The sequence below is a fragment of the Ranitomeya imitator genome, chromosome 1 (genome assembly GCF_032444005.1).
Source record: "Ranitomeya imitator isolate aRanImi1 chromosome 1, aRanImi1.pri, whole genome shotgun sequence".
NCBI lineage: Eukaryota > Metazoa > Chordata > Amphibia > Anura > Dendrobatidae > Ranitomeya > Ranitomeya imitator.
Genome location: NC_091282.1, coordinates 781,918,298 through 781,946,179, shown reverse-complemented (window position 1 = coordinate 781,946,179; position 27,882 = coordinate 781,918,298). Strand labels below are relative to the sequence as shown.

The following is a 27,882-nucleotide window of genomic DNA, read 5'->3' as shown; positions in this document are numbered from 1 at the left end:
CTCCATGTCTGTGTGGGACTCTGTGTGGCCGCGGATGTTCTCCCCTCCATGTCTGTGTGGGGCTCTGTGCGGCCGCTGATGTTCTCCCTTCATGTCTGTATGGGGCTTTGTGTGGCCGCTGATGTTCTCCCTCCATGCCTGTGTGGGGCTCTGTGTGGCCGCTGATGTTCTCCCCTTCATGTCTGTGTGGGACTCTGTGTGGCCGCTGATGTTCTCCCTCCATGCCTGTGTGGGGCTCTGTGTGGCCGCTGATGTTCTCCCTCCATGCCTGTGTGGGGCTCTGTGTGGCCGCTGATGTTCTCCCTCCATGCCTGTGTGGGGCTCTGTTGTGAATTCTGTGGCTGAATTCACTCCTGTGGTCACAAGTGGTACTGCAGCTTCTGAGCTTCCTCCCTCAGGTGTTCTGGTGAGCTCGTTAACTGCTTCATTACTTAACTCCGCCTGATGCTGCTATCCTTGCTCCTTGTCAATGTTTCAGTGTTGGATCTGAGCTTCTCCTGATTGTTCCTGTGACCTGCAGCTCTGTATAGCTAAGTGCCTTTCGCTTTTTTGTTGCTTTTTTTCTGTCCAGCTTGTCTTTTGTTTTGCTGGAAGCTCTGAGACGCAAAGGGTGTACCGCCGTGCCGTTAGTTCGGCACGGTGGTTTTTTTTTGCCCCCTTTGCGTGGTTTTGTTTTAGGGTTTTTTGTAGACTGCAAAGTTCGCTTTACTGTCCTCGCTCTGTCCTAGAATATCGGGCCCCACTTTGCTGAATCTATTTCATCCCTACGTTTTGTCTTTTCATCTTACTCACAGTCATTATATGTGGGGGGCTGCCTTTTCCTTTGGGGAATTTCTCTGGGGCAAGTCAGGCCTATTTTTCTATCTTCAGGCTAGCTAGTTTCTTAGGCTGTGCCGAGTTGCCTAGGTAGTTGTTAGGCGCAATCCACAGCCGCTTTTAGTTGTGTTTAGGATAGGATCAGGTGTGCAGTCTACAGAGTTTCCACGTCTCAGAGCTCGTTCTTGTATTTTTGGGTATTTGTCAGATCACTGTGTGCGCTCTGATCGCTAAGCACAGTGTTTCTGGATTGCCTTCATAACACCTGTCATTAGCAAACATAACAGGGCTCTGTGTGGCCGCTGATGTTCTCCCCTCCATGTATGTGTGGGGCTCTGTGCGGCCGCTGATGTTCTCCCCTCCATGTCTATGTGGGGCTCTGTGTGGCAGCTGATGCTCTCCCCTCCATGTCTGTGTGGGGCTCTGTGCATCCTCTAATGTTCTCCCCTCCATGTCTGTGTGGGGCCACTGATGTTCTCCCCTCCATGTCTGTGTGGGGCTCTGTGTGGCCGCTGATATTCTCCCCTCCATGACTGTGTGGGACTCTGCGTGGCCGCGGATGTTCTCCCCTCCATGTCTGTGTGGGGCTCTGTGCGGCCGCTGATGTTCTCCCTCCATGTCTGTATGGGGCTTTGTGTGGCCGCTGATGTTCTCCCTCCATGCCTGTGTGGGGCTCTGTGTGGCCGCTGATGTTCTCCCCTTCATGTCTGTGTGGGACTCTGTGTGGCCACGGATGTTCTCCCCTCCATGTCTGTGTGGGGCTCTGTGTGGCCGCTGATGTTCTCCCCTCCATGTCTGTGTGGGGCTCTGTGCGTCCCCTAATGTTCTCCCCTCAATGTCTGTGTGGGGCTCTGTGTGGCCGCTGATGTTCTCCCCTTCATGTCTGTGTGGCCGCGGATGTTCTCCCCTCCATGTCTGTGTGGGGCTCTGTGCGGCCGCTGATGTTCTCCCTCCATGTCTGTATGGGGCTTTGTGTGGCCGCTGATGTTCTCCCTCCATGCCTGTGTGGGGCTCTGTGTGGCCGCTGATGTTCTCCCCTTCATGTCTGTGTGGGGCTCTGTGTGGCCGCTGATGTTCTCCCTCCATGCCTGTGTGGGGCTCTGTGTGGCCGCTGATGTTCTCCCTCCATGCCTGTGTGGGGCTCTGTGTGGCCGCTGATGTTCTCCCCTCCATGTATGTGTGGGGCTCTGTGCGGCCGCTGATGTTCTCCCCTCCATGTCTATGTGGGGCTCTGTGTGGCAGCTGATGCTCTCCCCTCCATGTCTGTGTGGGGCTCTGTGCATCCCCTAATGTTCTCCCCTCCATGTCTGTGTGTGGCCGCTGATGTTCCCCCCTCCATTTCTGTGTGGGGCTCTGTGTGGCCGCTGATGTTCTCCCTCCATGTCTGTGTGGGGCTCTGTGTGGCCGCTGATGTTCTCCCTCCATGTCCGTATGGGACTTTGTGTGGCCGCTGATGTTCCCCCCTCCATGTCTGTGTGGGGCTCTGTGTGGCCGCTGATGTTCTCCCTCCATGTCCGTATGGGACTTTGTGTGGCCGCTGATGTTCCCCCCTCCATGTCTGTGTGGGGCTCTGTGTGGCCACTGATGTTCTCCCCTCCATGTCTGTGTGGGGCTCTGTGTGGCCGCTGATGTTCTCCCCTCCATGTCTGTATGCGGCTCTGTGTGGCCGCTGATGTTCTCCCTCCATGTCTGTGTGGGGCTCTGTGTGGCCGCTGATGTTCTCCCCTCCATGTCTGTATGGGGCTCTGTGTGGCCGCTGATGTTCTCCCCTCCATGTCTGTATGGGGTTCTGTGTGGCCGCTGATGTTCTCCCCTCCATGTCTGTGTGGGGTTCTGTGTGGCCGCTGATGTTCTCCCCTCCATGTCTGTGTGGGGCTCTGTGTGGCCGCTGATGTTCTCCCCTCCATGTCTGTGTAGGGATCGGTGTGGCCGCTCATCTTCTCCCCTCCATGTCTCTATGGACCTTGGTTGGGGGCAGATCAGGGTCTTCCCCAAACTGTTGCCACAAAGCTGAAGCTACAATTGTCCACAATGTATTGTGCTGAAGATTAAGATTAAATGGATGCACTATGGCTTAGTTACATTGCTGATACACTATGGAATACATTGGTGATACACTGTGGATTAGATATACCAGTGCTACACTATGGCTTAGATACACCAATACTAAACTATGGCTGAGATACACCAGTGCTACACTATGACTTAGATACCTTGCTCATACACTGTGTATTAGATACACCGGTGATACACTATGGCTTAGATATGCCGGCGATACACTATGGCTTAGATATACCGGCGATACACTATGGCATAGATACATTGCTGATACACTATGGCTTAGATACATAGGTGATAGACTATGGCTTAGATACATTCGGTGATACACTATGGCTTAGATACATCGGTGATACACTATGGCTTAGATACATTCGGTGATACACTATGGCTTAGATACATCGGTGATACACTATGGCTTAGATACATTCGGTGATACACTATGGCTTAGATACATTCGGTGATACACTATGCTTTAGATACATTCGGTAATACACTATGGCTTAGATACATTCGGTGATACACTACTATGGCTTAGATACATCGGTGATACACTATGGCTTAGATACATTCGGTGATACACTATGGCTTAGATACATTCGGTGATACACTACTATGGCTTAGATACATCGGTGATACACTATGGCTTAGATACATTCGGTGATACACTATGGCTTAGATACATTCGGTGATACACTACTATGGCTTAGATACATCGGTGATACACTATGGCTTAGATACATTCGGTGATACACTATGGCTTAGATACATTCGGTGATACACTATGGTTTAGATACATTCGATGATACACTATGCTTTAGATACATTCAGTGATACACTATGGCTTAGATACATCGGTGATACACTATGGCTTAGATACATTCGGTGATACACTACTATGGCTAAGATACATCGGTGATACACTATGGCTTAGATACATTCGATGATACACTACTATGGCTTAGATACATTCGGCGATACATTATGGCTTAGATACATTCGATGATACACTATGCTTTAGATACATTCGGTGATACACTATGGCTTAGATACATCGGTGATATACTATGGCTTAGATACATTCGGTGATACACTACTATGGCTTAGATACATTCGGTGATACACTACTATGGCTTAGATACATTCGGTGATACACTATGGCTTAGATACATCGGTGATACACTATGGCTTAGATACATTCGGTGATACACTATGGCTTAGATACATTCGGTGATACACTATGGCTTAGATACATCGGTGATACACTATGGCTTAGATACATTCGGTGATACACTATGGCTTAGATACATCGGTGATACACTATGGCTTAGATACATTCGGTGATACACTATGGCTTAGATACATCGGTGATACACTATGGCTTAGATACATTCGGTGATACACTATGGCTTAGATACATCGGTGATACACTATGGCTTAGATACATTCGGTGATACACAATGCTTTAGATACATTCGGTAATACACTATGGCTTAGATACATTCGGTGATACACTACTATGGCTTAGATACATCGGTGATACACTACTATGGCTTAGATACACTATGGCTTAGATACACCCCTCTCCTTTGCTTCCAGCCTCTCCGCCGTCTCCCGGGAGCGCCGCTGCTCAGTGCTTCCCTCTGGTGGGCGGCGGTGGTATCTCGTCGCTGCACTTCCTCTCCATTCTGAGGCGCCTGAGCTGCAGACTGTGCCTCGTTTCCCCTCGCAGCCTCCAACTTCCAGGCTGCTCTTCCCCTGTAATGCTCGGAGCGTCTCCGCAGCAGGAAGGCGCGGAGCTCCTGCAGAGGGTGTACCCTGGCCCCGGGTCCTCCGCTCACTGTGTGCCCTCCCAACCTGCGAGAGAAGCTGAGACCAGGGAGGGACCCAGCTCAGCAAATGGAGATCTGAGAGAGGGGGAGGGAAGCAGTCACCAAGAGCGAGGAGACAGTGAAGACACCGCGCCTCAGCGAGAGGGAGAGCCCGCTCCACAGCCGCCGCTCTCCAGGTTGGTGGGAAGGTGCCATGTGGGAGGGGGGCACTGACCTACTTCATGCCAGGGAAGCTGTTCCTGCGCGCTCGGCCGGGCTTCCTGCAGCGTGCTCCTGCCTGTGCTGGCACTGGGATGCCCTGCCTAGGTGGCACCGGTAACTGTGCTACACATGAGGAAAGTGGCCAGTTCTGGGCTGGTGCCACCTGCTTCACCCTTCCTCCTAATAGCTCACATCTGGGACCGTTTTCCATTCTCCAGTGGGCATCTCTTGGGCACGGGTCATCTGCTGCTGGCAGGTCTTGTCTGATTATATAAGAGGACAAGTTCTGTCCTCCTCCTTGTTCCCAACCCCTCTGCTTGCTGTCAGTGAATGGTGATGTTTGATGCTGCCCTGACCTAGTCCTGGGCACACAGCACAGGGGTTGTGTGTGACTATGGGTCTGATGGGTAGGATTGTTTACACTGATACCGCCACATTTTTTATGCCTCTGTAGAATAATTCTTTTCCTTCGTTGTCAGAAAATAGCTCTTGAAAACGGTTTGGTGACGTTATTTAATAGAAAGTACGTCTGATCCTATGGTCATTATATTAGATATGGTATATAGATATATTAGCTATATATCCTGTAGAATGTAGTCCGCAAGGACAGGGTCCTCTCCCCTCTGTACCGGTCTGTCATTGTAAACCTGTTTACTGTAAATGATATAACCCTGTACGTAACCCTTTTTCTCATGTGCAGCACCATGGAATTAATGGAAATAATAAATAAAAATCTATAGGGCTCTTTGATCAGGTTTGTTAGGACTACAAGTCCTATCTTCTAGTTGTTATGGATTGTGCAATCTTTTTGGCCGGTGTTCTGCTGGCAATGGAGGGATTCACCCTAGATTTTACTATCAGACATTTTTCGACTTGTAGTCAGATCTGTCAGGTCCAATGAGGACACGAGTGTAAGTTTTATTTCCATTCAGTAGTTACTGCTCTAATAGCAATATCCACTCCACAAGGACAACAGGTCCCAGCACTCCTGCTGCATGTTTATCCCCTCTGCTGATCTGGGTCATGTACTGAACAGGGTCAGGGTCCATCTTGCCTGTTGCACCTGCCACTAAGCTGCTGAATAATTTAGGTTTCCAACTACATTTCCTCGTTATCTGTGCACAGTACTTCCCTTTGTCCATTGCTGATGGCCGTATGTTTGATATTATTTTTTGAAAAGAATGAATCCACGTGACATGTGACATCTTTTTCTTCCATTAGGTAAAGATCGAATCGGTCACGGGAGGCCTCCCTGTTATTTAGTCAGGTCCCGGGACTGATCCTTCAGAGGTCCCTGCAGTGACAGGTGCCAAAAATGCAGACGTTCCTGAAAGGAAAGCGGGTCGGCTATTGGATGAGTGAAAAGAAGATAAAGAAATTGAATTTCCAGGCCTTTGCGGAATTGTGCAGGTGGGTGCAATGTGCAGGACAGATCCTCTCTGATATTTCTCTGGTTTCGATTAGTTTCTATTCATTTTATACCTTTTGCAGATCATTTACTTTTCTGCAATATCTTGTGCCAAAACCCTTATAATTAAACTTTGTTACAGGAAACTGTATTTAGACAGATTGATAAATAATTACCTATATTTATTACTTGTTTGTTTCTGTGGAACAAAAAGCTGGGGTAATTTTTGCCACTTTAGATTTCGCGTTTACAGCTGTGAGAGGTAGAGCCGATAGTCCGGATCTGTTGGCCGACTGCTCGATGGGCTGATTGCTGTTCTTCTTACCCACGTCCATATGTATTGTCTACTTGACTTAGTGTGCTTAGCAAGAAGCAAGATTAAGTCGCTGACAGACACCTGTCCCAAAACCCACCAACGGTAGGGGCTTATCAACCCTAAAAACAAAAGCATAGGGTCTCTGAAATTCATCGTACCCAAACCTTTTTTGTCACCTGACATCATATGTCCAGGGAAAATTCTGAAGACACCCATACACATAAGAACCAATCCAGCTGAAAATGTACTGGTCTGGATTCCTTGCTCTGTGTATGGGGGTAGAAAAGGTAAGGTAAAGGTAAAAAATTGTGCTTGATAATGACCCTGTGATAGAAAAATATACACCATGAATCGTGATGTGTGGATGACATTACTTCTTACGTAGTTGCATAAGCTCTTTTTTTCTGTCACTTTTTTTTGCTATAACCACCAAGGTTTACTTAAAGTTCACCACTTCAGCTATTAAAACCCTGCTGTTGTCTTCGGTCAAAAACGACCGACCTTGAACTTCAATATTCTTTAAAATATTCAAGATGCGGCTCTGAAACCCGTGGCCGACCAACCCATCCTCATTTAAGTCAATCAACCACAAGTTTCAGAACCGCATCTTGAACACCCCCAAAATTACCAAAGTTCAAAATAGGTCTCCCCAGACCGAAGACAACAGCAGGGTTAAGCAACGCAGCAGATTGCCAAAATGTAGCGAAACATTTTGGAATTCATCCATCAGGGTCATCGCAGCATTTAATGGTTATGAACGTAGCAGTACTGCAACTTTCTCTCCATTTTCAAGATTGCTTTCAGTGAATGGAAATTTTAATTGTTTCCATCTGAAGGCCGAAAACCTCTCAGCTGAGGGTTTGTTACATTTGTCCAGTTTAGACAATATTCCGTGAACGAAGTGCATTAACAGCACTAATCTCTCCCCACTCCAGTTTGGTACATTGTGTCAGCATATCTAAAGGTCCCGAATCATCAAGTGGTTTTACGGAACTGGACGCCATACATGGGTAGAGCTGATCTTTATGCTCTGTTTGGGACCAGGAAAGAAGGAACCCCTGTGGTTGATCAGTCTATATAAATGATTGGCATGAAAACAGTCAAGAGATCTGTGGCCTGCATTCTTTGGTAACTGGGGGTTTGATTATTTGCATGGTGAGATGATCCCTTGCTACGTGGCTACACAGAGTATAAAGGACAGGTTCCCAGAAAGCGATATGAGTTATGTGACTGCTGCAGGGTTTAGTGCCTGTGTCTGGATCGCCTGCACAGAGTAGCCGGTGTGCACCCTGCCAGACGTCCTCTGCCGCTCCCCGCTGAGGATTGTGTTCTGCCCCTCTCTCCCCGGTTGTTTCTTGCTTTGTCACTGCTGGATCTGGTCTGGGTCATCTCCAGTAGTTATCCCTATTGTGATTATTCAGGCTAATCCTGTAACAGATATCGTTCTAAGGACAGGTTGGAGATCAGATTTCTGTGTAGCGTCCTTGCATCATGCAGTGCGACTGTTACTATTATATAATATAATATTATGCAAGTTATTATGTATATTATGTATAATCGTCAGGTTCTGACATCACACAATATGAAGGCGCCACTGTTGTCTCCACTTGTCAAGTCACCTGCTGATGGCTACTGACCTGTAATCACGTTTCTTTGGACGGATTCTGTTTTCTATTGTAAGTGGCTATGCCAAACCCAATGCCCTCCAAACTTATTAGACTTGGCTGTACCCATTGGTATTGTTGGGATCAGCCAATAGTCTAATATGTGGGCCTCATGACTCATGTTGTTGTGGCAGAGAAGGATCCAGCCATTTATGTTGTTGTTTGTTAGGTAGGGAGATATACTTCTGGGAGCGGTGGGGGGGGGACAGACGAGCTCGGAAGAAGGGTGACGAACGAGCTTGGAAGAAGAGCAAGAAGAGAGGTGATGGACAAGCTTGGAAGAGGAGGAGGAGGGGAGATGACGGACAAGCCAGGAGGAACAGGGGGGGGTGATGGATGAGCCAGGAGGAGGAGGAGGGGGGTGACGGATGAGCCAGGAGGAGGAGGAGGGAAGGTGACAGATGAGCCAGAAGGAGGGGGGGTGACGGATGAGCCAGGAGGAGTGGGGGTGACGGATAAGCCAGGAGGAGGGGGGTGACGGATGAGCCAGGAGGAGGAGGAGTGGGGGTGACGGATAAGCCAGGAGGAGGGGGGTGACGGATGAGCCAGGAGGAGGAGGAGGGGGGTGACGGATGAGCCAGGAGGAGGAGGAGGGGGTGACGGATGAGCCAGGAGGAGGAGGAGGGAAGGTGACGGATGAGCCAGACGGAGAGGGGGTGACGGATGAGCCAGGAGGTGTAGGGGTGACGGATGAGCCAGAAAGGGGGGGGGGGGTGACGGATAAGCCAGGAGGAGGGGGGTGACGGATAAGCCAGGAGGAGGGGGGTGACGGATGAGCCAGGAGGAGGGGGGTGACGGTTGAGCCAGGTGAAGGAGGAGGGGGGGTGACGGACGAGCCAGGAGGAGGAGGGGGGTGACGGATGAGCCTGGAGGAGGAGTGGGGATGGATGGGCCAGGAGGAGGGGGGGGGGGATGGACGAGCCAGGAGGAGGAGTAACACATGAGCCTGGAGGAGGAGGGGGGTGACAGACGAGCCTGGAGGAGGAGGAGGGGGGTGACGGACGGGCCTGGAGGAGGAGGAGGGGGGGTGACGGATGAGCCTGGAGGAGGGGGGGGGGTGACGGACGAGCCTGGAGGAGGGGGGGGTGACAGACGAGCCTGGAGGAGGAGGAGGGGGGTGACGGTTGAGCCTGGAGGAGGAGGGGGGGTGACGGACGAGCCTGGAGGAGGAAAGTTGGTGACGGAGGAGCCAGTAGGAGGAGGGGGGGTGACGGACGAGCCAGTAGGAGGAAGGGGGATGACGGACGAGCCAGGAAGGGGGGGGGGGGATAACGGATGAGCCAGGAGGAGGAGGGGTGGTGACCGACGAGCCTTGAAGAGGAGTGGGGCGACCGCGACTCTCGTAGAGGATACAGGAGCATTCCTGTGGTTTGGAGGAAGTGGAGAAAGCTGATGACTACACTATCATTTGGCTGACAGCTATGTAATGTATTTGGGGCTGCTGAGACACATTGGTGAGCCCCAAGTGCAGTGTTCCTTTTTGGCCTCTGGTCCCAGCATGACACACAGAGGACTGATGCGAAGTAGATATAGGAGTTTGGAAGTGGTCCGAATGCCTGAGGTTGAGCTTCCAGGCTGCGGTGAGTTCCTCTGTGTTAGATTCTCTTACAACCGGTTGTAAGTCAGTCTGCTTTGCTCAGTTATGTCAGGTTCTGCTTCGTTTCCTTGAACAGGTTTTTTGGAATAGAGACACACTGACTGTGATGTTTTTAATGGAAGCCGGAACACGAAGATACGTTAGATATGCTCTCTGTTTACCCAGAAAACATCAGTGTCAATACTTCTGCCATCTCCGGAAACTTCTGAAAAGACAGAACTATGTAAAGAGGAAGTGCCATGTAGGTGGCTGCTGTGTGACGAGGGCTAAGCAGCTCGTTCTGACAGCTCGAATTTACCACTCTGCAGCCAAACAGTACTGATCTGATTTAGTCACTGCCACCTTCACTTGCATGTATACTGTGGGTGGCTCTGGTATGGCGGAAGGCAGTGGGGGTAGAGGTGGCACCATTGCTGGGTGGACACTGGATTCTGGTGATATTACACCATTGTCAGCGCTGAGCATGGGGTGCATGGTGAGTAAAAGGTTTTTGGGCTTCCCCATACAACTCCATCTATTAAATAATGACACGGTTCTCCAGCAGAGCCATGGGGGAGCGCTGCAGGTAGCACAGGGCATTAGTATTCCTCAGCTTCTGCAGACCCGGCTCTTGATGCTGGCGGTGAGTCACACGGAGAGCATCTTGCTGCCGCCGTCTATTTGTGGTTGCACATCTGATATTTAGTGAGAGAAGGCGGCAGGGTGTTCCTGTATCCTGGTTACCATTGCTCCGTTTCTCGGTACATACAGATAGAGGTGCCATCAATTTACTGTACAATTATTAAGGAATGGAGCTCATTTTTACTTTTATTTTGCTTAAATTTTTTTTTTTTTTTACTCTGAATGTTGGGAGAAATAGTCATCCATTCTTTTTTCTTTTCTTTAGTCTCTCACGACAGGAAGACATTAATTGATGCAAGTTTTATTGGCTGGTAATCTAAGGGCCATTTAACCCCTTAACGACCGCCGATACGCCTTTTAACGGGGCCAATTAAGGGTACTTATTCCTCAGTGCAGCTTTTTAACGTTCAAATTTCTCCAGGGTCTTAGCTACAGGGGGTAGCTGAGACCCCAGAGAACATGATTCAGGTCAGTTTTTACTGACCCCAGTGTAGCGGTCGCCATTATTAGGGCTTATACTCACCTGCGAGGAACTTGGATGAGTCTCGCACGTCAATACCCGGCGCTGCTGCCGACACTCAGGAGCGGAGCGTGCGGCCACATAGGAATACATGCAGCCGCACGCTCCGCTCCTGAGTCCCGGGAGCAGTGCCGGGTATTGACGTGCGACACTCATCCGAGTTTCTTTCAGGTGAGTATGAGCCCTTAACGGAATAGTGGCGACCACAAAAAAAAATGCTAACTCGCTGGTCAGCTTTTAACCCTTATAACGTCCTAAACCACTAACATGAAGTACAGTATGTCACGAAAAACGGTCTCTGAATTAGTGGGATACATTGAAGTGTTCTAGAGCTATAACCTTATAAAGTGACGGTGGTCAGAATTGTAAAAATTGGCCCTGTCATTAAGTACCAAATTGGCTCTGTCACTAAGGGGTTAAAAGCTTCTGTGAGCAGCACAGACCCCATTATGTACTGTAATTATCTGCATTTTCCAAAGTCTTGGAAGATTACCTATTCCATAGGCCATGATTTATCATTGTTGTTGCCACTTTGTTTTTCTGGAGTAAAAAATTTTTTTAGGGTATGTTTCCACGGTCAGGAAACGCTGCGTGTTTGATTCTGCGTAGAGCTGCAGCATCAAACACGCAGCGTCCAGATGTTACAGCATAGTGGAGGGGATTTCCTGAAATCCTGTCTCCACTAAACGTTAAAACACGCATGCAGCAGACCCACGTAAACCGACAAGTGGCGCGTCTTTTCCAAATGCAGCATGTCTGTTTACAATGCCGCTTTGTTGCCGCACCGTAAATTTACCATAGACTATCATTAGATGCGGTAAAACTGCATCTAATGATTAGTCACATGCGTAGTAACTGCATTAATGCAGCTTACTACGCATGTCGGCTAATTAACATTTGTTGAGTTCCTGTGTCACATACGGAAGTTCGTATTTCTCCTGGCCAGCTTATCGCGATAAGTTCTGTGCATGTGATTGCCGGGGATAGGGTAATGACCTTCATTATTTTGGACAACGGCGGAACAGGGAGTATACTGTTGTTTTTTTTTTGCAGGAGATCGAGGGCTTGGCAGGAATGAGAGTACAATAAAAAGATATTAAAACTGTGTCGTGTTTTATTTAATTAAATTTTATTCTGGCTGTGTATTTTTTTTTAACCATTTACAAACTTTGGATTAATAATCGATAGGTGTCTTATTGACGCCTCTCCATTATTAACAAGGCTTAATGTCACCTTACATTAGCAAGGTGACATTAACCCTTTATTACCCCATATCCCACCGCTCCTCAGGAGTGGGAAGAGCCAGGTAAAGTTCCACAATTGGCGCATCTTTGGATGCACCAATTGTGGGGCTGCTGCAGGCTGGTGAGGGCCAAAATGCATGGGCCTTGCCCGTCTTTTAATACCAGGCCGCCGCAGTCTGCTTCATCTGGCTGGTTATCAAAAATATGGGGGACCCCACACCATTTTTTTTTTTTTTTTTCAAGGGGTTCCCCCTATTTTTGATAACCAGCCAAGATAAGCAGACTGCTGCAGCCTGGTATTAGCAGGCTGGTAAGGTTCACGGATATTGGATCCTTGGACCAGCCTTAAATACCAGGCCTCCGTAGTCTGCTTCATCTGGCTGGTTAACAAAAATATGGGGGATCCCCCTATTTTTGATAACCAGCCCAGATAAGGGGTTAATATATACTGACTGTTTGTAGGTAGCATATTCAGCCTCATAATGAGAATTATCAAGTAGATAATTCTCTTCCTTTGGTTTGGCAGTAAAAGTAGAGGCATTGCAGCAAAAAATGTATTTGCAAACAGGAAAGCCCACCTTTTTTTTTTTCTTCCCAGAAGGCAACTTTCAATCAGCTTTATTTCAAGTGACAAAAAAACCTGCAGGCTATAAAAAAACGCATCAAAAAATGCAGGTGACCTGCCAGTCACCTCAGGTGCAGATTTTACCTGCGTCAAATCCTGATGCAATCCTGACAGTGGAAACATACCCTAATATTGACTTTTCTGTTCGCACCTTATTCTTGATTTAATTTTTACCTTTCTTGAAGAAATCTTTGCTTGGGTTCTTTTTTTATTTATCCTCTCCCATAGATGGAGCTGGTTTACATTATCCAGATATATTGGACTAATTCGCCATTTGTGACTTTCAAAATGTTGCACATTTTTTGCAAAACTGATCTCCAGTTCCCTAGTGGGGTACAAATTCAAATTTTATTTTTGCAAAGTCCGAGACTAAGTTGCGATTCTTGACTCTAAAAAAAAAATGCATAAAAGGTAAATGGGAAGGGGAGAGCATATGTGATTTTGTACAGAATTTGTCAACCACATGTGCTAAGAAGAATCTGGTGCAAAAAATAAATTGGTATATTAGTGTAGAAATGAAGTATTGTCCGTCCTTAGAGCGTTTGTGCAGAATGAGAAATTGCACTGTAGATAGTGTTTATTTCTGGAAATGGTGGGAGTAAATATTAACACGGGAGGATCAGAAAATGCTCATGATGGATGATCTGATCTAAAGGAAGTCACAGAATCCACAGATCTTATCACCGGTTCTGCCTGAATCTCTGGACATGTAAATGACAGTCCCCAGGGCGCAGGCCAGATAATTGTGTCCAGCTAGTGATAATTCTCATTGGACCGATCCCTGGGTTATTTTCTGGGCCTGGACGTTTTGGGGGGGGGGGGGGGCAGGTCCTTATAATTCCTATGTGTGTCCTGTCGCTTTCTTCCGAAGATGGTGATTGCTTTCTTCGTGCAATGTTACGGCTGATGCATTGAGAGAAAGGAGCCACTTGTCTCTATGGTGAGTTTCATTATTACTTTACAGCTGGAGGCAGACTGGGCAGGATAGGCCTGGACTTTGCAACAATCTCTGTATATTATAAACCAGTGCAGTCCATTCTCACTATTTTTTTATTCATTAAATATTTTTTTTTAAAAAACAAACATAGGTTTTTATTGTTCTGTGAGGGGCTATAGTGTGTGTGTGTGTCTGTCACAAGGAAAATAAATCACCATAGATGTCCATAAATTATCTGTAATAATGAGAAATGACATAGGGAAAAAGTATTGAACACCTGAAGAAAGGGAAGAGCAAAACGCTCTGGAAAGTCCTGACACCAGCTGAAATCTATCAGTAATTAGAAAGCAATCCTGACACTTGGCGAAAATAGTATCAGCTGGTTCAACTGACTGCCTATAGAAAGGTGTCTCCTTACCAAGGGGCCATTCAATTAATATTTCCTGATGTGTAAAACCAGTGAGCTGTCTCAAGACAGTAACAACCTTATTGTTGCAAAACATCCTGATGGCATTGGTTAATAAAATAATTTCTAAACTACTGAAAGTCCTAGTGAGCGTTGCTGAGGTTGTAACCTGGAAGTGGAAAGAATAATTTCACCATAAACAGGCCATGACCAGGTTCTCACAATATTTCAGGCAGAGGAGAGGGGGGAATTATCACAAGAGCTGTCCAAGAGCCAATGACCACTTGTGGAGAGCTGCAGAAAGACCTGAAATCAGCAGGTACAATTGTTTCACAGAAAACTATAAGTAATGCACTCCACCTCCATGGCCTGTATGCACGCTCACCACCCAACATCCATAGCCTGTATGCCCTCTCACCATGCAAGACTCCGTTGCTGAACATAAAGCATGCTTAAGTGTGTTTAAATGTTGTTGAGCAAACTTTAGACAAGCCTGTGAAAAACTGGGAGAATATAGTCTTGTCAGATGAGAACAAACTTGAAATGTTTGGATGCCATAATACACACCATGGTTGGAAGCCAAAAGGCACTGCATGTCAGCCCAAAAACACCATACCAGCAGTAAAGTGTGGAGGTGGGAACACCATGGTGTGGGGCTATTTTTCAGCGTACGGCACTGGCAAACTTCCTATAATTGAAGGAAGTATGAATGAACAAATGTACTGAGACATTCTTGATAAAAAAAAAAAATCTGCTGCCATCTACCAAGATGACGAGGGTGGACATTCCAGCAAAACAATGGTCCCATAGAATTTTTCAAGTCCCATTAGGGTGTCTCATTGCAATGGATGGGTGCAGCGTGCCTCCTTATGGAGAGATAACCACAGTCTTCGTTAGTGACTGATTTTGTTCTGGGATTCAGCAATGGGGGTCCCCAGCATCTTATTCCTTACGACATGAAAATCTCACATGACAGATTATTCTGTAACAGGAAAACCCTTAGACTGATCTACCACCGCCGCCAGATGATTGCCCGTTCTGTACTTAGGACTCCGTCATCTGTCAAAATATTTATTTCTTGGGTACAGCGAGCACTGCAAGTTTGTGTTGGAGAGATACTTGATTATTAAATACGCTGGACGTTTCTATGGTCACTGAGGGTCTTCTCGGCTTGTAGAAGATAACAATCGGCTCATGGGAATAAATTATCTGTCACTGAAGCATGAAGGAGGCAAGTCCTGATCCAAACCAGGACGCTTTTTAGGCTGCAAACTCACAAACATATTTTCCAAGTGGTGTCATTTCTACGTGTTTGACGGAAACCCAAGTGATTTCTGGGCAAACAACTTGTAATGGAAAAGCGGAGAGATTCTGGAATCCTGTGATGGGATCACACTGTCCTCTGAACTGTTAAACTCTGGGTCACGATCAGTATGTTTCCCTTTTTCTTCACTTACTATTTGCATGCTATGAAATAGGCAGCTGGGTAAAGTGATTAACTTTCATGTTGGAGGGATTTCTCCATCCAACATGTAAAATTCTCTAGTCTTTGGATAGACAGCGACTTTGGATGCAGCACAGGTCATGGAGATCGCTTAGGCTACGTTCACACTAGCGTTGTGCGCCGCTGCGTCGGCAACGCACCGAAAAACGCATGCAAACTCACGCAAAAACGCTGCGTTTTTCGACGCGTGCGTCGTTTTTTGACGAAAATCGGACGGAAGAAAAATGCAACTTGTTGCGTTTTCTTGGTCCGACGCTAGTGTCGGAAAACGCAACAAGCAAAAACGCATGCGTCCCCCATGTTAAACATAGGGGCGCATGATGCGTGCGTCGCCCGACGCTAGCGCGACGCACACTAGCCGAACGCTAGTGTGAACGTAGCCTTAGTGCTACTACTACATTGCAGCATAATGCAAATTAATGTGGACATGGTGCGACCACTATGGTACTGTGACCAACAAGGCACAAAAAATGTGAAAACGTGCCCTTATTTTACAGAAAATTTACAGCTCTAAAATAGTCACATAACAATCGTGTGAGAATTCCTTGATGTGTGGCACAGTTTCAATCAGGTTACCTTCATATAGCTCCACTAGGTAGATTCTGGCAATTTAGGAGTCTGGAGAATTTGGGAATGGCAGCCCTTTTGGTTATTGTGCAAGATTACTGGAAACAGATAAAAAATAGATGGACTATTTCATGTATGTATCTGGTTGGATTCATCTTCTCCACAATACAGTACAATGCTGCCTTCAATATCTCAAGAAGCCGGAGTTATCGTGGACTCGCCCTGGCTTGTGTACTGCAAGGTGTGGTCAGGTAACCATAGCCTCCAGGTATGTCTTGATCACAGTACATGGCTTCCCTTGTCATTTTTGCTCATGGCCACAAAATAAATAGATGCTGACACCGGGTGGAAGGACTTTTTTACTGACCTCGTTTCTCCCCCATAATATATGTATATTGTATAGTGTCTGGAACTAGAACCTATAGCTATCGTACATTGTCCACAGTTTGGAAAAAGACCAAAACCTGAGGGCTTTCTAGGCTTAGGCTATGTGCCCACGCTGCCGAATCTAAGCAGGATTTTCCTCATCAAAACCAGACTCCCTTGCCAGGAAATCCGCTCACGTTTTTCTAGCATTTCTTTTTTGCGTTTTCATTGCGTATTTGTCTAATTTTTCTTGCGTTTTTCATGCAGTTTTTTTTTTTCATGCGTCCCAATACAATTCTATAGCAGCGAAATCGCCACGATTCCGCAAAATTCATGATCATGCTGCGTTTTTTTCCGCGATGTGTTTCCACTGCAGAAAAAAACGCAGCATGGGCACAATTGCGGAATGCCATTAAAAATAATGGGATGCGTTTTGTAAGCATTTTTTAAGCGTTTCCTCAGCGGAAAAACGCTGGAAAAATGCTTAAACGCAATGTAACTTTAGCCACAATTCAAGTTGCACAGCCAAAGTTCACTGTGCTGCTGCTACATTACAGGGTACTGCGACAAGCAAAAGCAAAAATATACATACAGGTCCTTCTCAAAAAATTAGCATATAGTGTTAAATTTCATTATTTACCATAATGTAATGATTACAATTAAACTTTCATATATTATAGATTCATTATCCACCAACTGAAATTTGTCAGGTCTTTTATTGTTTTAATACTGATGATTTTGGCATACAACTCCTGATAACCCAAAAAACCTGTCTCAATAAATTAGCATATCAAGAAAAGGTTCTCTAAACGACCTATTACCCTAATCTTCTGAATCAACTAATTAACTCTAAACACATGCAAAAGATACCTGAGGCTTTTATAAACTCCCTGCCTGGTTCATTACTCAAAACCCCCATCATGGGTAAGACTAGCGACCTGACAGATGTCAAGAAGGCCATCATTGACACCCTCAAGCAAGAGGGTAAGACCCAGAAAGAAATTTCTCAACAAATAGGCTGTTCCCAGAGTGCTGTATCAAGGCACCTCAATGGTAAGTCTGTTGGAAGGAAACAATGTGGCAGAAAACGCTGTACAACGAGAAGAGGAGACCGGACCCTGAGGAAGATTGTGGAGAAGGACCGATTCCAGACCTTGGGGAACCTGAGGAAGCAGTGGACTGAGTCTGGTGTGGAAACATCCAGAGCCACCGTGCACAGGCGTGTGCAGGAAATGGGCTACAGGTGCCGCATTCCCCAGGTAAAGCCACTTTTGAACCATAAACAGCGGCAGAGGCGCCTGACCTGGGCTGCAGAGAAGCAGCACTGGACTGTTGCTAAGTGGTCCCAAGTACTTTTTTCTGATGAAAGCAAATTTTGCATGTCATTCAGAAATCAAGGTGCCAGAGTCTGGAGGAAGACTGGGGAGAAGGAAATGCCAAAATGCCTGAAGTCCAGTGTCAAGTACCCACAGTCAGTGATGGTGTGGGGTGCCATGTCAGCTGCTGGTGTTGGTCCACTGTGTTTCATCAAGGGCAGGGTCAATGCAGCTAGCTATCAGGAGATTTTGGAGCACTTCATGCTTCCATCGGCTGAAATGCTTTATGGAGATGAAGATTTCATTTTTCAGCACGACCTGGCACCTGCTCACAGTGCCAAAACCACTGGTAAATGGTTTACTGACCATGGTATTACTGTGCTCAATTGGCCTGCCAACTCTCCTGACCTGAACCCCATAGAGAATCTGTGGGATATTGTGAAGAGAAAGTTGAGAGACGCAAGACCCAACACTCTGGATGAGCTTAAGGCCGCTATTGAAGCATCCTGGGCCTCCATAACATCTCAGCAGTGTCACAGGCTGATTGCCTCCATGCCACGCCGCATTGAAGCAGTCATTTCTGCCAAAGGATTCCCGACCAAGTATTGAGTGCATAACTGAACATTATTATTTGTTGGTTTTTTTGTTTGTTATTAAAAAACACTTTTATTTGATTGGATGGGTGAAATATGCTAATTTATTGAGACAGGTTTTTTGGGTTATCAGGAGTTGTATGCCAAAATCATCAGTATTAAAACAATAAAAGACCTGACAAATTTCAGTTGGTGGATAATGAATCTATAATATATGAAAGTTTAATTGTAATCATTACATTATGGTAAATAATGAAATTTAACACTATATGCTAATTTTTTGAGAAGGACCTGTACATATTTTTTTCTCTTTTACTTGGGGTTGCAGTCAGCTTTTACAATGTTCAATCTTGAAGTCTCATGCACACGTTGTTTATTTTTACTTATAGATTTAACTCATACTAGTGAGTGGAGAAAAATCTGCATAAAAAAAGGGCATCAAAAACTCACCTATTTTACGCAGGATTTTTCATGCCAAGAAATGCCATCAATGGTGCAGAAATTTCTACATCAAATCCTTTAACGTTTTAATATACCCTTGCACAGGTTTAGGAAATACTGTAGATTCGTAATCAGAGAGGATCCGACTACTAAAGGTACCGTCACATTTAGCGACGCTGCAGCGATATAGACAACGATGCCGATCGCTGCAGCGTCGCTGTTTAGGTCGCTAGGAGACGTCAAACACCGGCAACGCAGAACGATGCAGGAGCGATCCAGTAACGTACTTATCGTTCTCACTGGTTGTTCGCTCCATGAAGAAACATTGCTGGCATCGTTGCTTTTGCTGTCAAATATGACGAATCACGCCGACCTGACGACCAAATAAAGTTCCGGACTTTCAGCAACAACCAGCGATGTCACAGCGGGATCCTGATCGCTGCTGCATGTCAAACACAACGAGATCACTATCCAGGACGCTGAAACATCACGGATCGCTGTCGTTCTCGTTGGTGAGTTGCTTAATGTGACGGTACCTTAAAGGCCCCGTCACACTAAGCGACGCTAAAGCGATCCCGACAACGATACGACCTGTCAGGGATCGTTGCTGCGTCGCTATGTGGTCACTGGTGAGATGTCACACAGTGCGATCTCCCCAACGACGCAGCAGCGATGCGGCGACCTGTAGCGACCTGTAGAACGATGCTATTTCATGATGATTCAGTGGGACGTCCTGTCAACGAGGTCGTTGGTAAGGTGTCAAACACAGCGATGTGTGCTGCCCAGCGGGACCTCAACGATCAAAAAATGGCCCAGGCCATTCCGACACGACCAGCGATCTCACAGCAGGGGCCTGATCACTGCTACGTGTCACACATAGCGAGATCGCTACTGAGATCGCTGTTGCGTCACAAAACTTGTGACTCAGCAGCGATCTCGCTAGCGATCTCGCTAAGTGTGACGGGGCCTTAAGACCTACATTTCTGTTGGGGCATTAATTGACCCCCACCAATATACTAATTACTGCACACCTGCAACAAGTACAACTTTGTAGTAACTGGATTCCCCTTTTAACCATTATCAGTGTGAAAAGTTGTGCAACCTGCTATTCACTATTTTAAAATCTCTGCTTGATATCAATGAATGGAAGCAATCTGTTCACCTCTTAAGGCCCCTTCACATTAAGCGACGCTGCAGCGATACCGACAACGATCCGGATCGCTGCAGCGTCGCTGTTTGGTCGCTGGAGAGCTGTCACACAGACAGCTCTCCAGCGACCAACGATCCCGAAGTCCCCGGCGCTCTGCTCCTCTGCACTCCTCCTGTACTGGCTGTGAGCACAGCGGCCGGAAAGCAGAGCGGTGACGTCACCGCTCTGCTTTCCGGCTGACCGACGCTCACAGCCAGTACAGGAGGAGTGCAGAGCACAGCGCCGGGGACAGACAGCGGTAGGCAAGTATGTAGTGTTTGTTTTTTTTTACTTTTACGCTGGTAACCAGGGTAAACATCGGGTTACTAAGCGCGGCCCTGCGCTTAGTTACCCGATGTTTACCCTGGTTACCAGTGAAGACATCGCTGGATCGGTGTCACACACGCCGATCCAGCGATGTCCACGGGAGATCCAGCGACGAAATAAAGTTCTGGACTTTGTTCAGCGACCAACGATCTCCCAGCAGGGGCCTGATCGTTGGTCGCTGTCACACATAATGATTTCCTTAACGATATCGTTGCTACGTCACAAAAAGCAACGATATTGTTAACGATATCGTTATGTGTGAAGGTACCTTTAGGGCAAATTTGCCTGCACAGAACTGTTGTGGATTTTCACTGCAGATTCTGCTCTGAAAATCCACAAAAATTACAAAATGGTAAATGTGGTTGGGTTTACAAATATAATTTCCTTATATCAGAAAACTAATCTGATTGGAATTGGCAACATTGAAACTGCAAAATATCAAGCGTCTTCCAGATTTTCACCCTTTTACGATATGTGGAATGAAATCTGTGTCTAAATTATTAATGCACAACTAGTAGCAGATTTAATGCGGCTGTTCCGTGAAAGTCTGCAGCCCGATCTTGTACTTTTCACAGTTGAGTTTGTTACAATGGTATCCAGTCTGTAAAATCCTTTCAAGGTAAATAAATCTTTCTCCTGTCCTAGTAGTTTGGACACTTTTGACCTTCACTGATACTATGTAGCAAACGTTAAAGTTCAACTTGTAGCTTTCATATCAGGTCCGTGAGTCGATCCATTGTCGCGGTCATCCTGTTGGTGTGTGAAGCTGTCCAGCCATTATCAGGGTATTACATTGAGGCCCTGTGTGGTTGTTATGGTAACCAGCCGCCTCTACTGTGAGGCAAACATTTTGCACCCCTCCTGCCTCCTCCTCTCTGAATCTATGGTTTTGCAACTCTCTGTTCTGCTTTTTAGATTTTCCTTATTTCTAATTTTTCCTTGAGACACTTAGTGTAACTGTCAACCCAATCTGAGCATCCGCTATAAGCTCAAAAAGCTAGAAACTTATTTTTACACAAAGAACAGTTCAGTATATTTTGTACTAAAATCTACATAAAGATCCTTACAAATCTCTTTTCAGCCAACAGAAGCCAACACTCTTAAAGGACCATGCACCCTACAGCAAGCAGCATATATAGCCTCAATTAATTCACTGGTCAACAGCATTTTTGGTGCCAAAGATATTTCATCGAATTTAGGGTAACTTTGGGCTGCTGATTCTGAATATGTCATCAGTTTTGCCAGATTGGCTCAAGTTTTTGAGATTTTTGGTATCTTATTTATAGCACTTGTTGGTAAATGCGACGCATCATCTCATTAATTTCTTTGGATTAGTACTTGAACTGAGCAGTTCTCAATATAGTTTTGTGTTAATTAGTGTTCTAAAAGTTTGTTCATAGCTTGATTTTTGCACTAACTTTATGTTGTTGTCTGTTTTCCAGTGAAAAGCATGAACTCATCAAGATGAAGTTGTCTTAACGATCCAGACTCATTCTGTTACATTTGTGGTGAATACACACTGCCAAAACATAGAAGAAACATAACAGACTTCGTAAAAAAGTGTATTTTGCCTATTTTGGGGTTATGCTTGGGGACCAAGACAAGTTTTGGGCACCACACATAGTGTGCAAAGCATGTATCGAATTATTACGAAAATGGAGCAAAGGACAAAGAAAAAGCTTCAAATTTGGTGTTCCAATGGTGTGGAGAGAGCAAAAAAATCATCATGATGACTGTTATTTCTGTGCAGTGCAAGTGCAAGGATTCAATAAGCATAAGAAACGAAAATGGGAGTAACCTAACATGGAATCTGCAAGAAGGCCTGTCCCTCATTGTGAAGATGTGCCTGTACCTGTGTTTACCATGTTACCTGACCTTCCCCCACCTGATGATGATGAAGTGTGTATTGGCAGTGTGTATTCACCACAAATGTAACAGAATGAGTCTGGATCGTTACGACAACTTCTTCTTGATGAGTTCATGCTTTTCACTGGAAAACAGACAACAACATAAAGTTAGTGCAAAAATCAAGCTATGAACAAACGTTTAGAACACTAATTAACACAAAACTATATTGAGAACTGCTCAGTTCAAGTACTAATCCAAAGAAATTAATGAGATGATGCGTCGCATTTACCAACAAGTGCTATAAATAAGATACCAAAAATCTCAAAAACTTGAGCCAATCTGGCAAAACTGATAGCATATTCAGAATCAGCACCCCAAAAATAGCCCAAATTCATTAAAATATTTTGGACACCAGAAAAAAAATTTTTTTTTGTTGACCTGTGGATCATAATTCCTATAAGCTAGTAATGTGTCTGGGGGTTATACCAGTGCTGGAGCGTTATAAGAGGGGCCGATATCAGTCACATATGATGTAATGTCTGGAGGTTATATTAGTACTGGAGTATTACTGAAGTGGGACTGTGGAATCTGTAAGACAAACCTCCGACCACCGACGTGGCTTATGTTTAGGTGGTACAATTATTGTAGTAAAATGGTAACATTAGACTTAATCACTATTATGATACAATAATCAAGCTATTTAGATAGAACATAAAATATATTTATTGGAATGCAACTTTAGAACACAAACTTGAATAAATTGTATATGCACAATACACTCTGCGGTAGGTGGGGGAAAAAACATTTTTTAAAAAATGTACTGAATAACACTTGTGCAGTCTATGAATTTGTTCTGAGAAATGGCATCGCCTCCATTAGATCCTCCTTTACAGATGACCTCAAATGTGATCTAATTATTTTAAGGCTAGAGAACAACCTCTCTACACTAACTTGGGTCTGTGACAAAGTGGTAAGCACATGGGCAGCATCTCTAGCATTGTCAGGGTATAAAGGAATTATCTTGTGCACAGTCAGTTTTGATGAATGGTTGAGCTGTTCTACTTTGAGAGCAAGTGAAAAATTTTGCTGAAAACTGGTCAATCTGTTTGCTATGGGAGTGGAATCTTTTTCCCTGTGGCAACGCTTTGCCTGCTCCATGTCATCAAAATACTTCTCAAAATTAATCTTCTCATCTGATGAGGCTGAAGATATGGCAGCAGTAGCACTGGCAGGACCCGAGTCCTCTTGCTCTTGGCAGTCCTGTAGCCACTCATCCTAACTGCTACCTCAGAGCTTTTATTTCCTTTAGTAAGCTGTTGATCATCCAACAATATACAATATACAATGACTCGGGTCCACATAAACAGCTGCCAGAAGAATTTTATTTTCTAATAGCAGCAATGAAGCAGCAATGCCATCTGCGATTAAACCTCCTCTTTGAGACAAGCAAAACAACAAGTTGTTCGACTCCTTTATAAAAATGCCAGGAGTTAAATCCTCAGCTTGTAACTTTTTTTTAGTCACTGTAAATGGGTGATGAAGCAATTCCTTCAATTCAGCCACCTGTGTCCATTGACCTTCATGTAATGTTACCTGAGGGTTGGCCATATCTACAAGGAAGGGTTTCAGCTCAAACAATCACTCAATCATTAAATAGTTGCTGCCCCATTGAGTGGCTTGATCCACAATTGTCCCTTTTCCAGCACGTCTCTTAAAGATGGAATCAATTTTAGGGATTCTGGCAGAAATAACCAATTTCCAATATTGCCAATCAGAGTTCCAGCATGTCCCTCTTCCAGGCTATCTCTTATTGCCAGCTGCAGCGTGTGCACAACACAGCACATGTGATGAATATGAGAAAGCTTTGTAAAGTATTGTTTTGCTGTTCTTCTGTAGTAATATCTGTTCCTCAGTTACAGGTCTGTGGTCTTCTATCTCAAACATACTGAATCTGAAGTTTTCTTCTAGCTGCTGTTCACCTTCATTATCCTCATTAATCAGTTTAATTGTACTTATCATGTTTGAAGCATTGTCAGGTACAGTAGCAAGAACCTGTTCTTTTTTGCGCTCAGTCTTGTAAAACTTTTTCCACTAAGGTCTGGAGAAACTGGCTAGTGTGATTAGTAAACACAGTCTTATAAAGTTTTCAAGGCAAAAACGTCTATTTTTAGAACATATGTACACACATCCTCAAGTGATGTAATGAGGCCAGACGATATATTGTAATGTGTAAAGATAAAATACAAATCTTTATTTAATTTATAAAAACTAAAAACAAAACAGGATTAAAAATATATCCAGTTTATGGAACATGAAGAGACATATATGAGCATGGGAGTAAATCATAAAAAGTGATTATACTAGTGTGCACAAATAATATTCCATTAGAAATTCTATTGAAAGATTTGTTTTAGCACTCAAATGAAGCAATCCAGTGATGTGTAAATGCTATCTGAATATGCATGAAGATGGCTATTCATCCACAATGTAATATAAAGTGCGTAGTGCAGGTGTTTCAATGTGGATTCAAGAATTGCCATTGTGAACATCACAGGATTTTGCGTCAAATGCTCAGAAAGTGACTGGTGCATAAAAAAAAGTGATCAGTGTATAAAAAAAGTGATCAGTGCAAATCCTTACAAAAGATGTTGTTCAAAATAAAGATGAGAATCATGAAGTTTGATCAAAGTTTAGAGATGCTACTTACAAAGTGTGAGTGTCTTGTGCATAACTCCCTGCTACTCCGTGCTCCTACCCCGACAGCGCCATTTCGCTAAAGAGCTTCCAATAGGGGCGTGGTGTGATGAGTGTCAGTATCTTTTACTGCCAGTGTCTTGGTAACAATTTTCTAGTTGTCATAAACAAATCGAAAGTTGGTGGCAAAATAGTTCACTCTGTTAACTATAAAGCATCTTTTGAGTCTTAACCACTTAGTGACAGAGCCAATTTGGTACTTAATGAAGTTATAGCTCTAGAACGCTTCAACGGTTCCCACTGATTCAGAGAATATTTTTTCGTGACATTGCACTTCATGTTAGTGGTAAAATTTCTTCAATATAACTTGCGTTTATTTATGAAAAAAATGGAAAATTGGCAAAAATTTAGCAATTTTCAAACTTTTAATTTTTGTACTCTTAAATCAGAGAGTGGTGTCACACAAAATAGTTAATAAATAACACTTCCCACATGTCAACTTTACATCAGCACAATTTTTTAAACTTATTTTTTTTTTCTGAACGTTATAAGGGTTAAAAGTTGACCAGCGATTTCTCATTTTTCCAACAAAATTTACAAAACCATTTTTTTTAGGGGGCATTCAGAGTAGAATTTCAATATTTGCAGATGACACTAAACTCTGCAGGGTAATCAATACAGAGGAGGACAATTTTATATTACAGGATGATTTATGTAAACTAGAAGCTTGGGCTGATAAATGGCAAATGAGCTTTAATGGGGATAAATGTAAGGTCCTGCACTTGGGTAGAAGTAATAAGATGTATAATTATGTGCTTAATTCTAAAACTCTGGGCAAAACCGTCAATGAAAAAGACCTGGGTGTATGGGTGGATGACAAACTTAAATTCAGTGGCCAGTGTCAGGCAGCGGCTATAAAGGCAAATAAAATAATGGGATGCATTAAAAGAGGCATAGATGCTCATGAGGAGAATATAATTTTACCTCTATACAAATCACTAGTTCGACCACACTTAGAATACTGTGCACAGTTCTGGTCTCCGGTGTATAAGAAAGACATAGCTGAACTAGAGCGGGTGCAGAGAAGAGCGACCAAGGTTATTAGAGGACTGGGGGGTCTGCAATACCAAGATAGGTTATTACACTTGGGGCTATTTAGTTTGGAAAAACGAAGACTAAGAGGTGATCTTATTTTAATGTATAAATATATGAGGGGACAGTACAAAGACCTTTCTGATGATCTTTTTAATCATAGACCTGAAACAGGGACAAGGGGGCATCGTCTGCGGTTGGAGGAAAAAAGGTTTAAGCATAATAACAGACGCGGATTCTTTACTGTAAGAGCAGTGAGACTATGGAACTCTCTGCTGTATGATGTTGTAATGAGTGATTCATTACTTAAATTTAAGAGGGGACTGGATACCTTTCTGGAAAAGTATAATGTTACAGGGTATATACACTAGATTTCTTGATAGGGCGTTGATCCAGGGAACTAGTCTGATTGCCGTATGTGGAGTCGGGAAGGAATTTTTTTCCCCAATGTGGAGCTTACTCTTTGCCACATGGGTTTTTTTTGCCTTCCTCTGGATCAACATGTTAGGGCATGTTAGGTTAGGCTATGGGTTGAACTAGATGGACATATAGTCTTCCTTCAACCTTAATAACTATGTAACTATGTAACTATCTCACATTTGAAGTGAGTTTGGAGGGTCAATATGACAGAAAATACCCCAAAGTGACACCATTCTAAAATCTGCACCCCTCAAGGTGCGCGAAACCACATTCAAGAAGTTTATTAACCTTTCAGGTGCTTCACGAGAACTAAAGCAATGCAAAGACACCGGAGGTACCGTGGGAGATCGGGGGACCCTATTTCTCTCCTCAGATGTGCGATCACATCAGAGCAGAGAGAAATTAAATGGGAAATTCGATTATTTATTTATTTTTTTTTGCTGTCGCCGTTATTCCATTAATAACAGCGATCACAACACTGCAATCATACTCTCTGGGGTCTCAGCTGACACAGGAGAAATTCCGACTCTGGGGGGGCGCTATACACTTATTACTCAGCGCCATTAAAAAGCGGCACTGAGGCATAAGTACCCTTAATTGCCACCGTTAAATGGCGTATCGGCGGTCGTTAAGGGGTTAAGATCCTCCTTTTGGTTAAGAGCTTCTTCAATCACTAATTTTCTAATACTTTATCTTTCCAGAGAAATGCCAAGTTTGCGGGCCATTTTTCCATTAAGTGCTGTAAAAGCTGGTGGCACAATTAATGATAATGGTACACAGTCTTTCACAACAAGCTCTATGAGCGATCTTTTAACCCCTTAACCACTGCCGATACGCCTTTTTACGGCAGCAGTTAAGGGTACTTATTTCTCAGCGCCTCTTTTTTTATCAGCGCTCAGAAATATGTTTATTGCGCCCCAGCATCGGAAATTCTAGCCGAGACCCCGGAGAACATGATTGTGTCTGTTTTTACCGTCCCCAGTGTTGCGATCATGGTTAATCACGGAATAACAGCGACCACAAAAACAAAAAAAAAGTCCAATTTCCCACTTAATTTCTCCTCTGATGTGATCTAGCACATCATCCTGCATTCCCGGGTGATGTCCCTCTGCGTTGTCTTCCGGGAAGAAAATGTTGGGCCACAATAGGGGATTTCTCCTATTGTTTAATTTTGATCACTGTGATAGACCCTATCCCAGTGATCAAAGTTAAAAAAAAAATAGTAAATCAAACCCCCTTTACCACCTCCTTCATTAGGTAAAAATAATACAATTTAAAAA

At 44.7% G+C, this 27,882-nt stretch overlaps 1 protein-coding gene across 1 annotated transcript in view; it reads left to right on the top strand.

Annotated features, from left to right (window-relative positions):
- The first annotated feature begins 4,543 nt into the window (after window positions 1–4,543).
- The window catches only part of ITPK1 (inositol-tetrakisphosphate 1-kinase), a 207,014-nt gene continuing 183,675 nt past the window's right edge, over window positions 4,544–27,882 (top strand). The window contains exons 1-2 of the mRNA XM_069737043.1: window positions 4,544–4,882; window positions 6,129–6,317. Coding sequence (XP_069593144.1) covers window positions 6,223–6,317 — 95 coding nt within the window. The 5' untranslated portion in view covers window positions 4,544–4,882; window positions 6,129–6,222. The remainder of the gene's footprint in view (window positions 4,883–6,128; window positions 6,318–27,882) is intronic.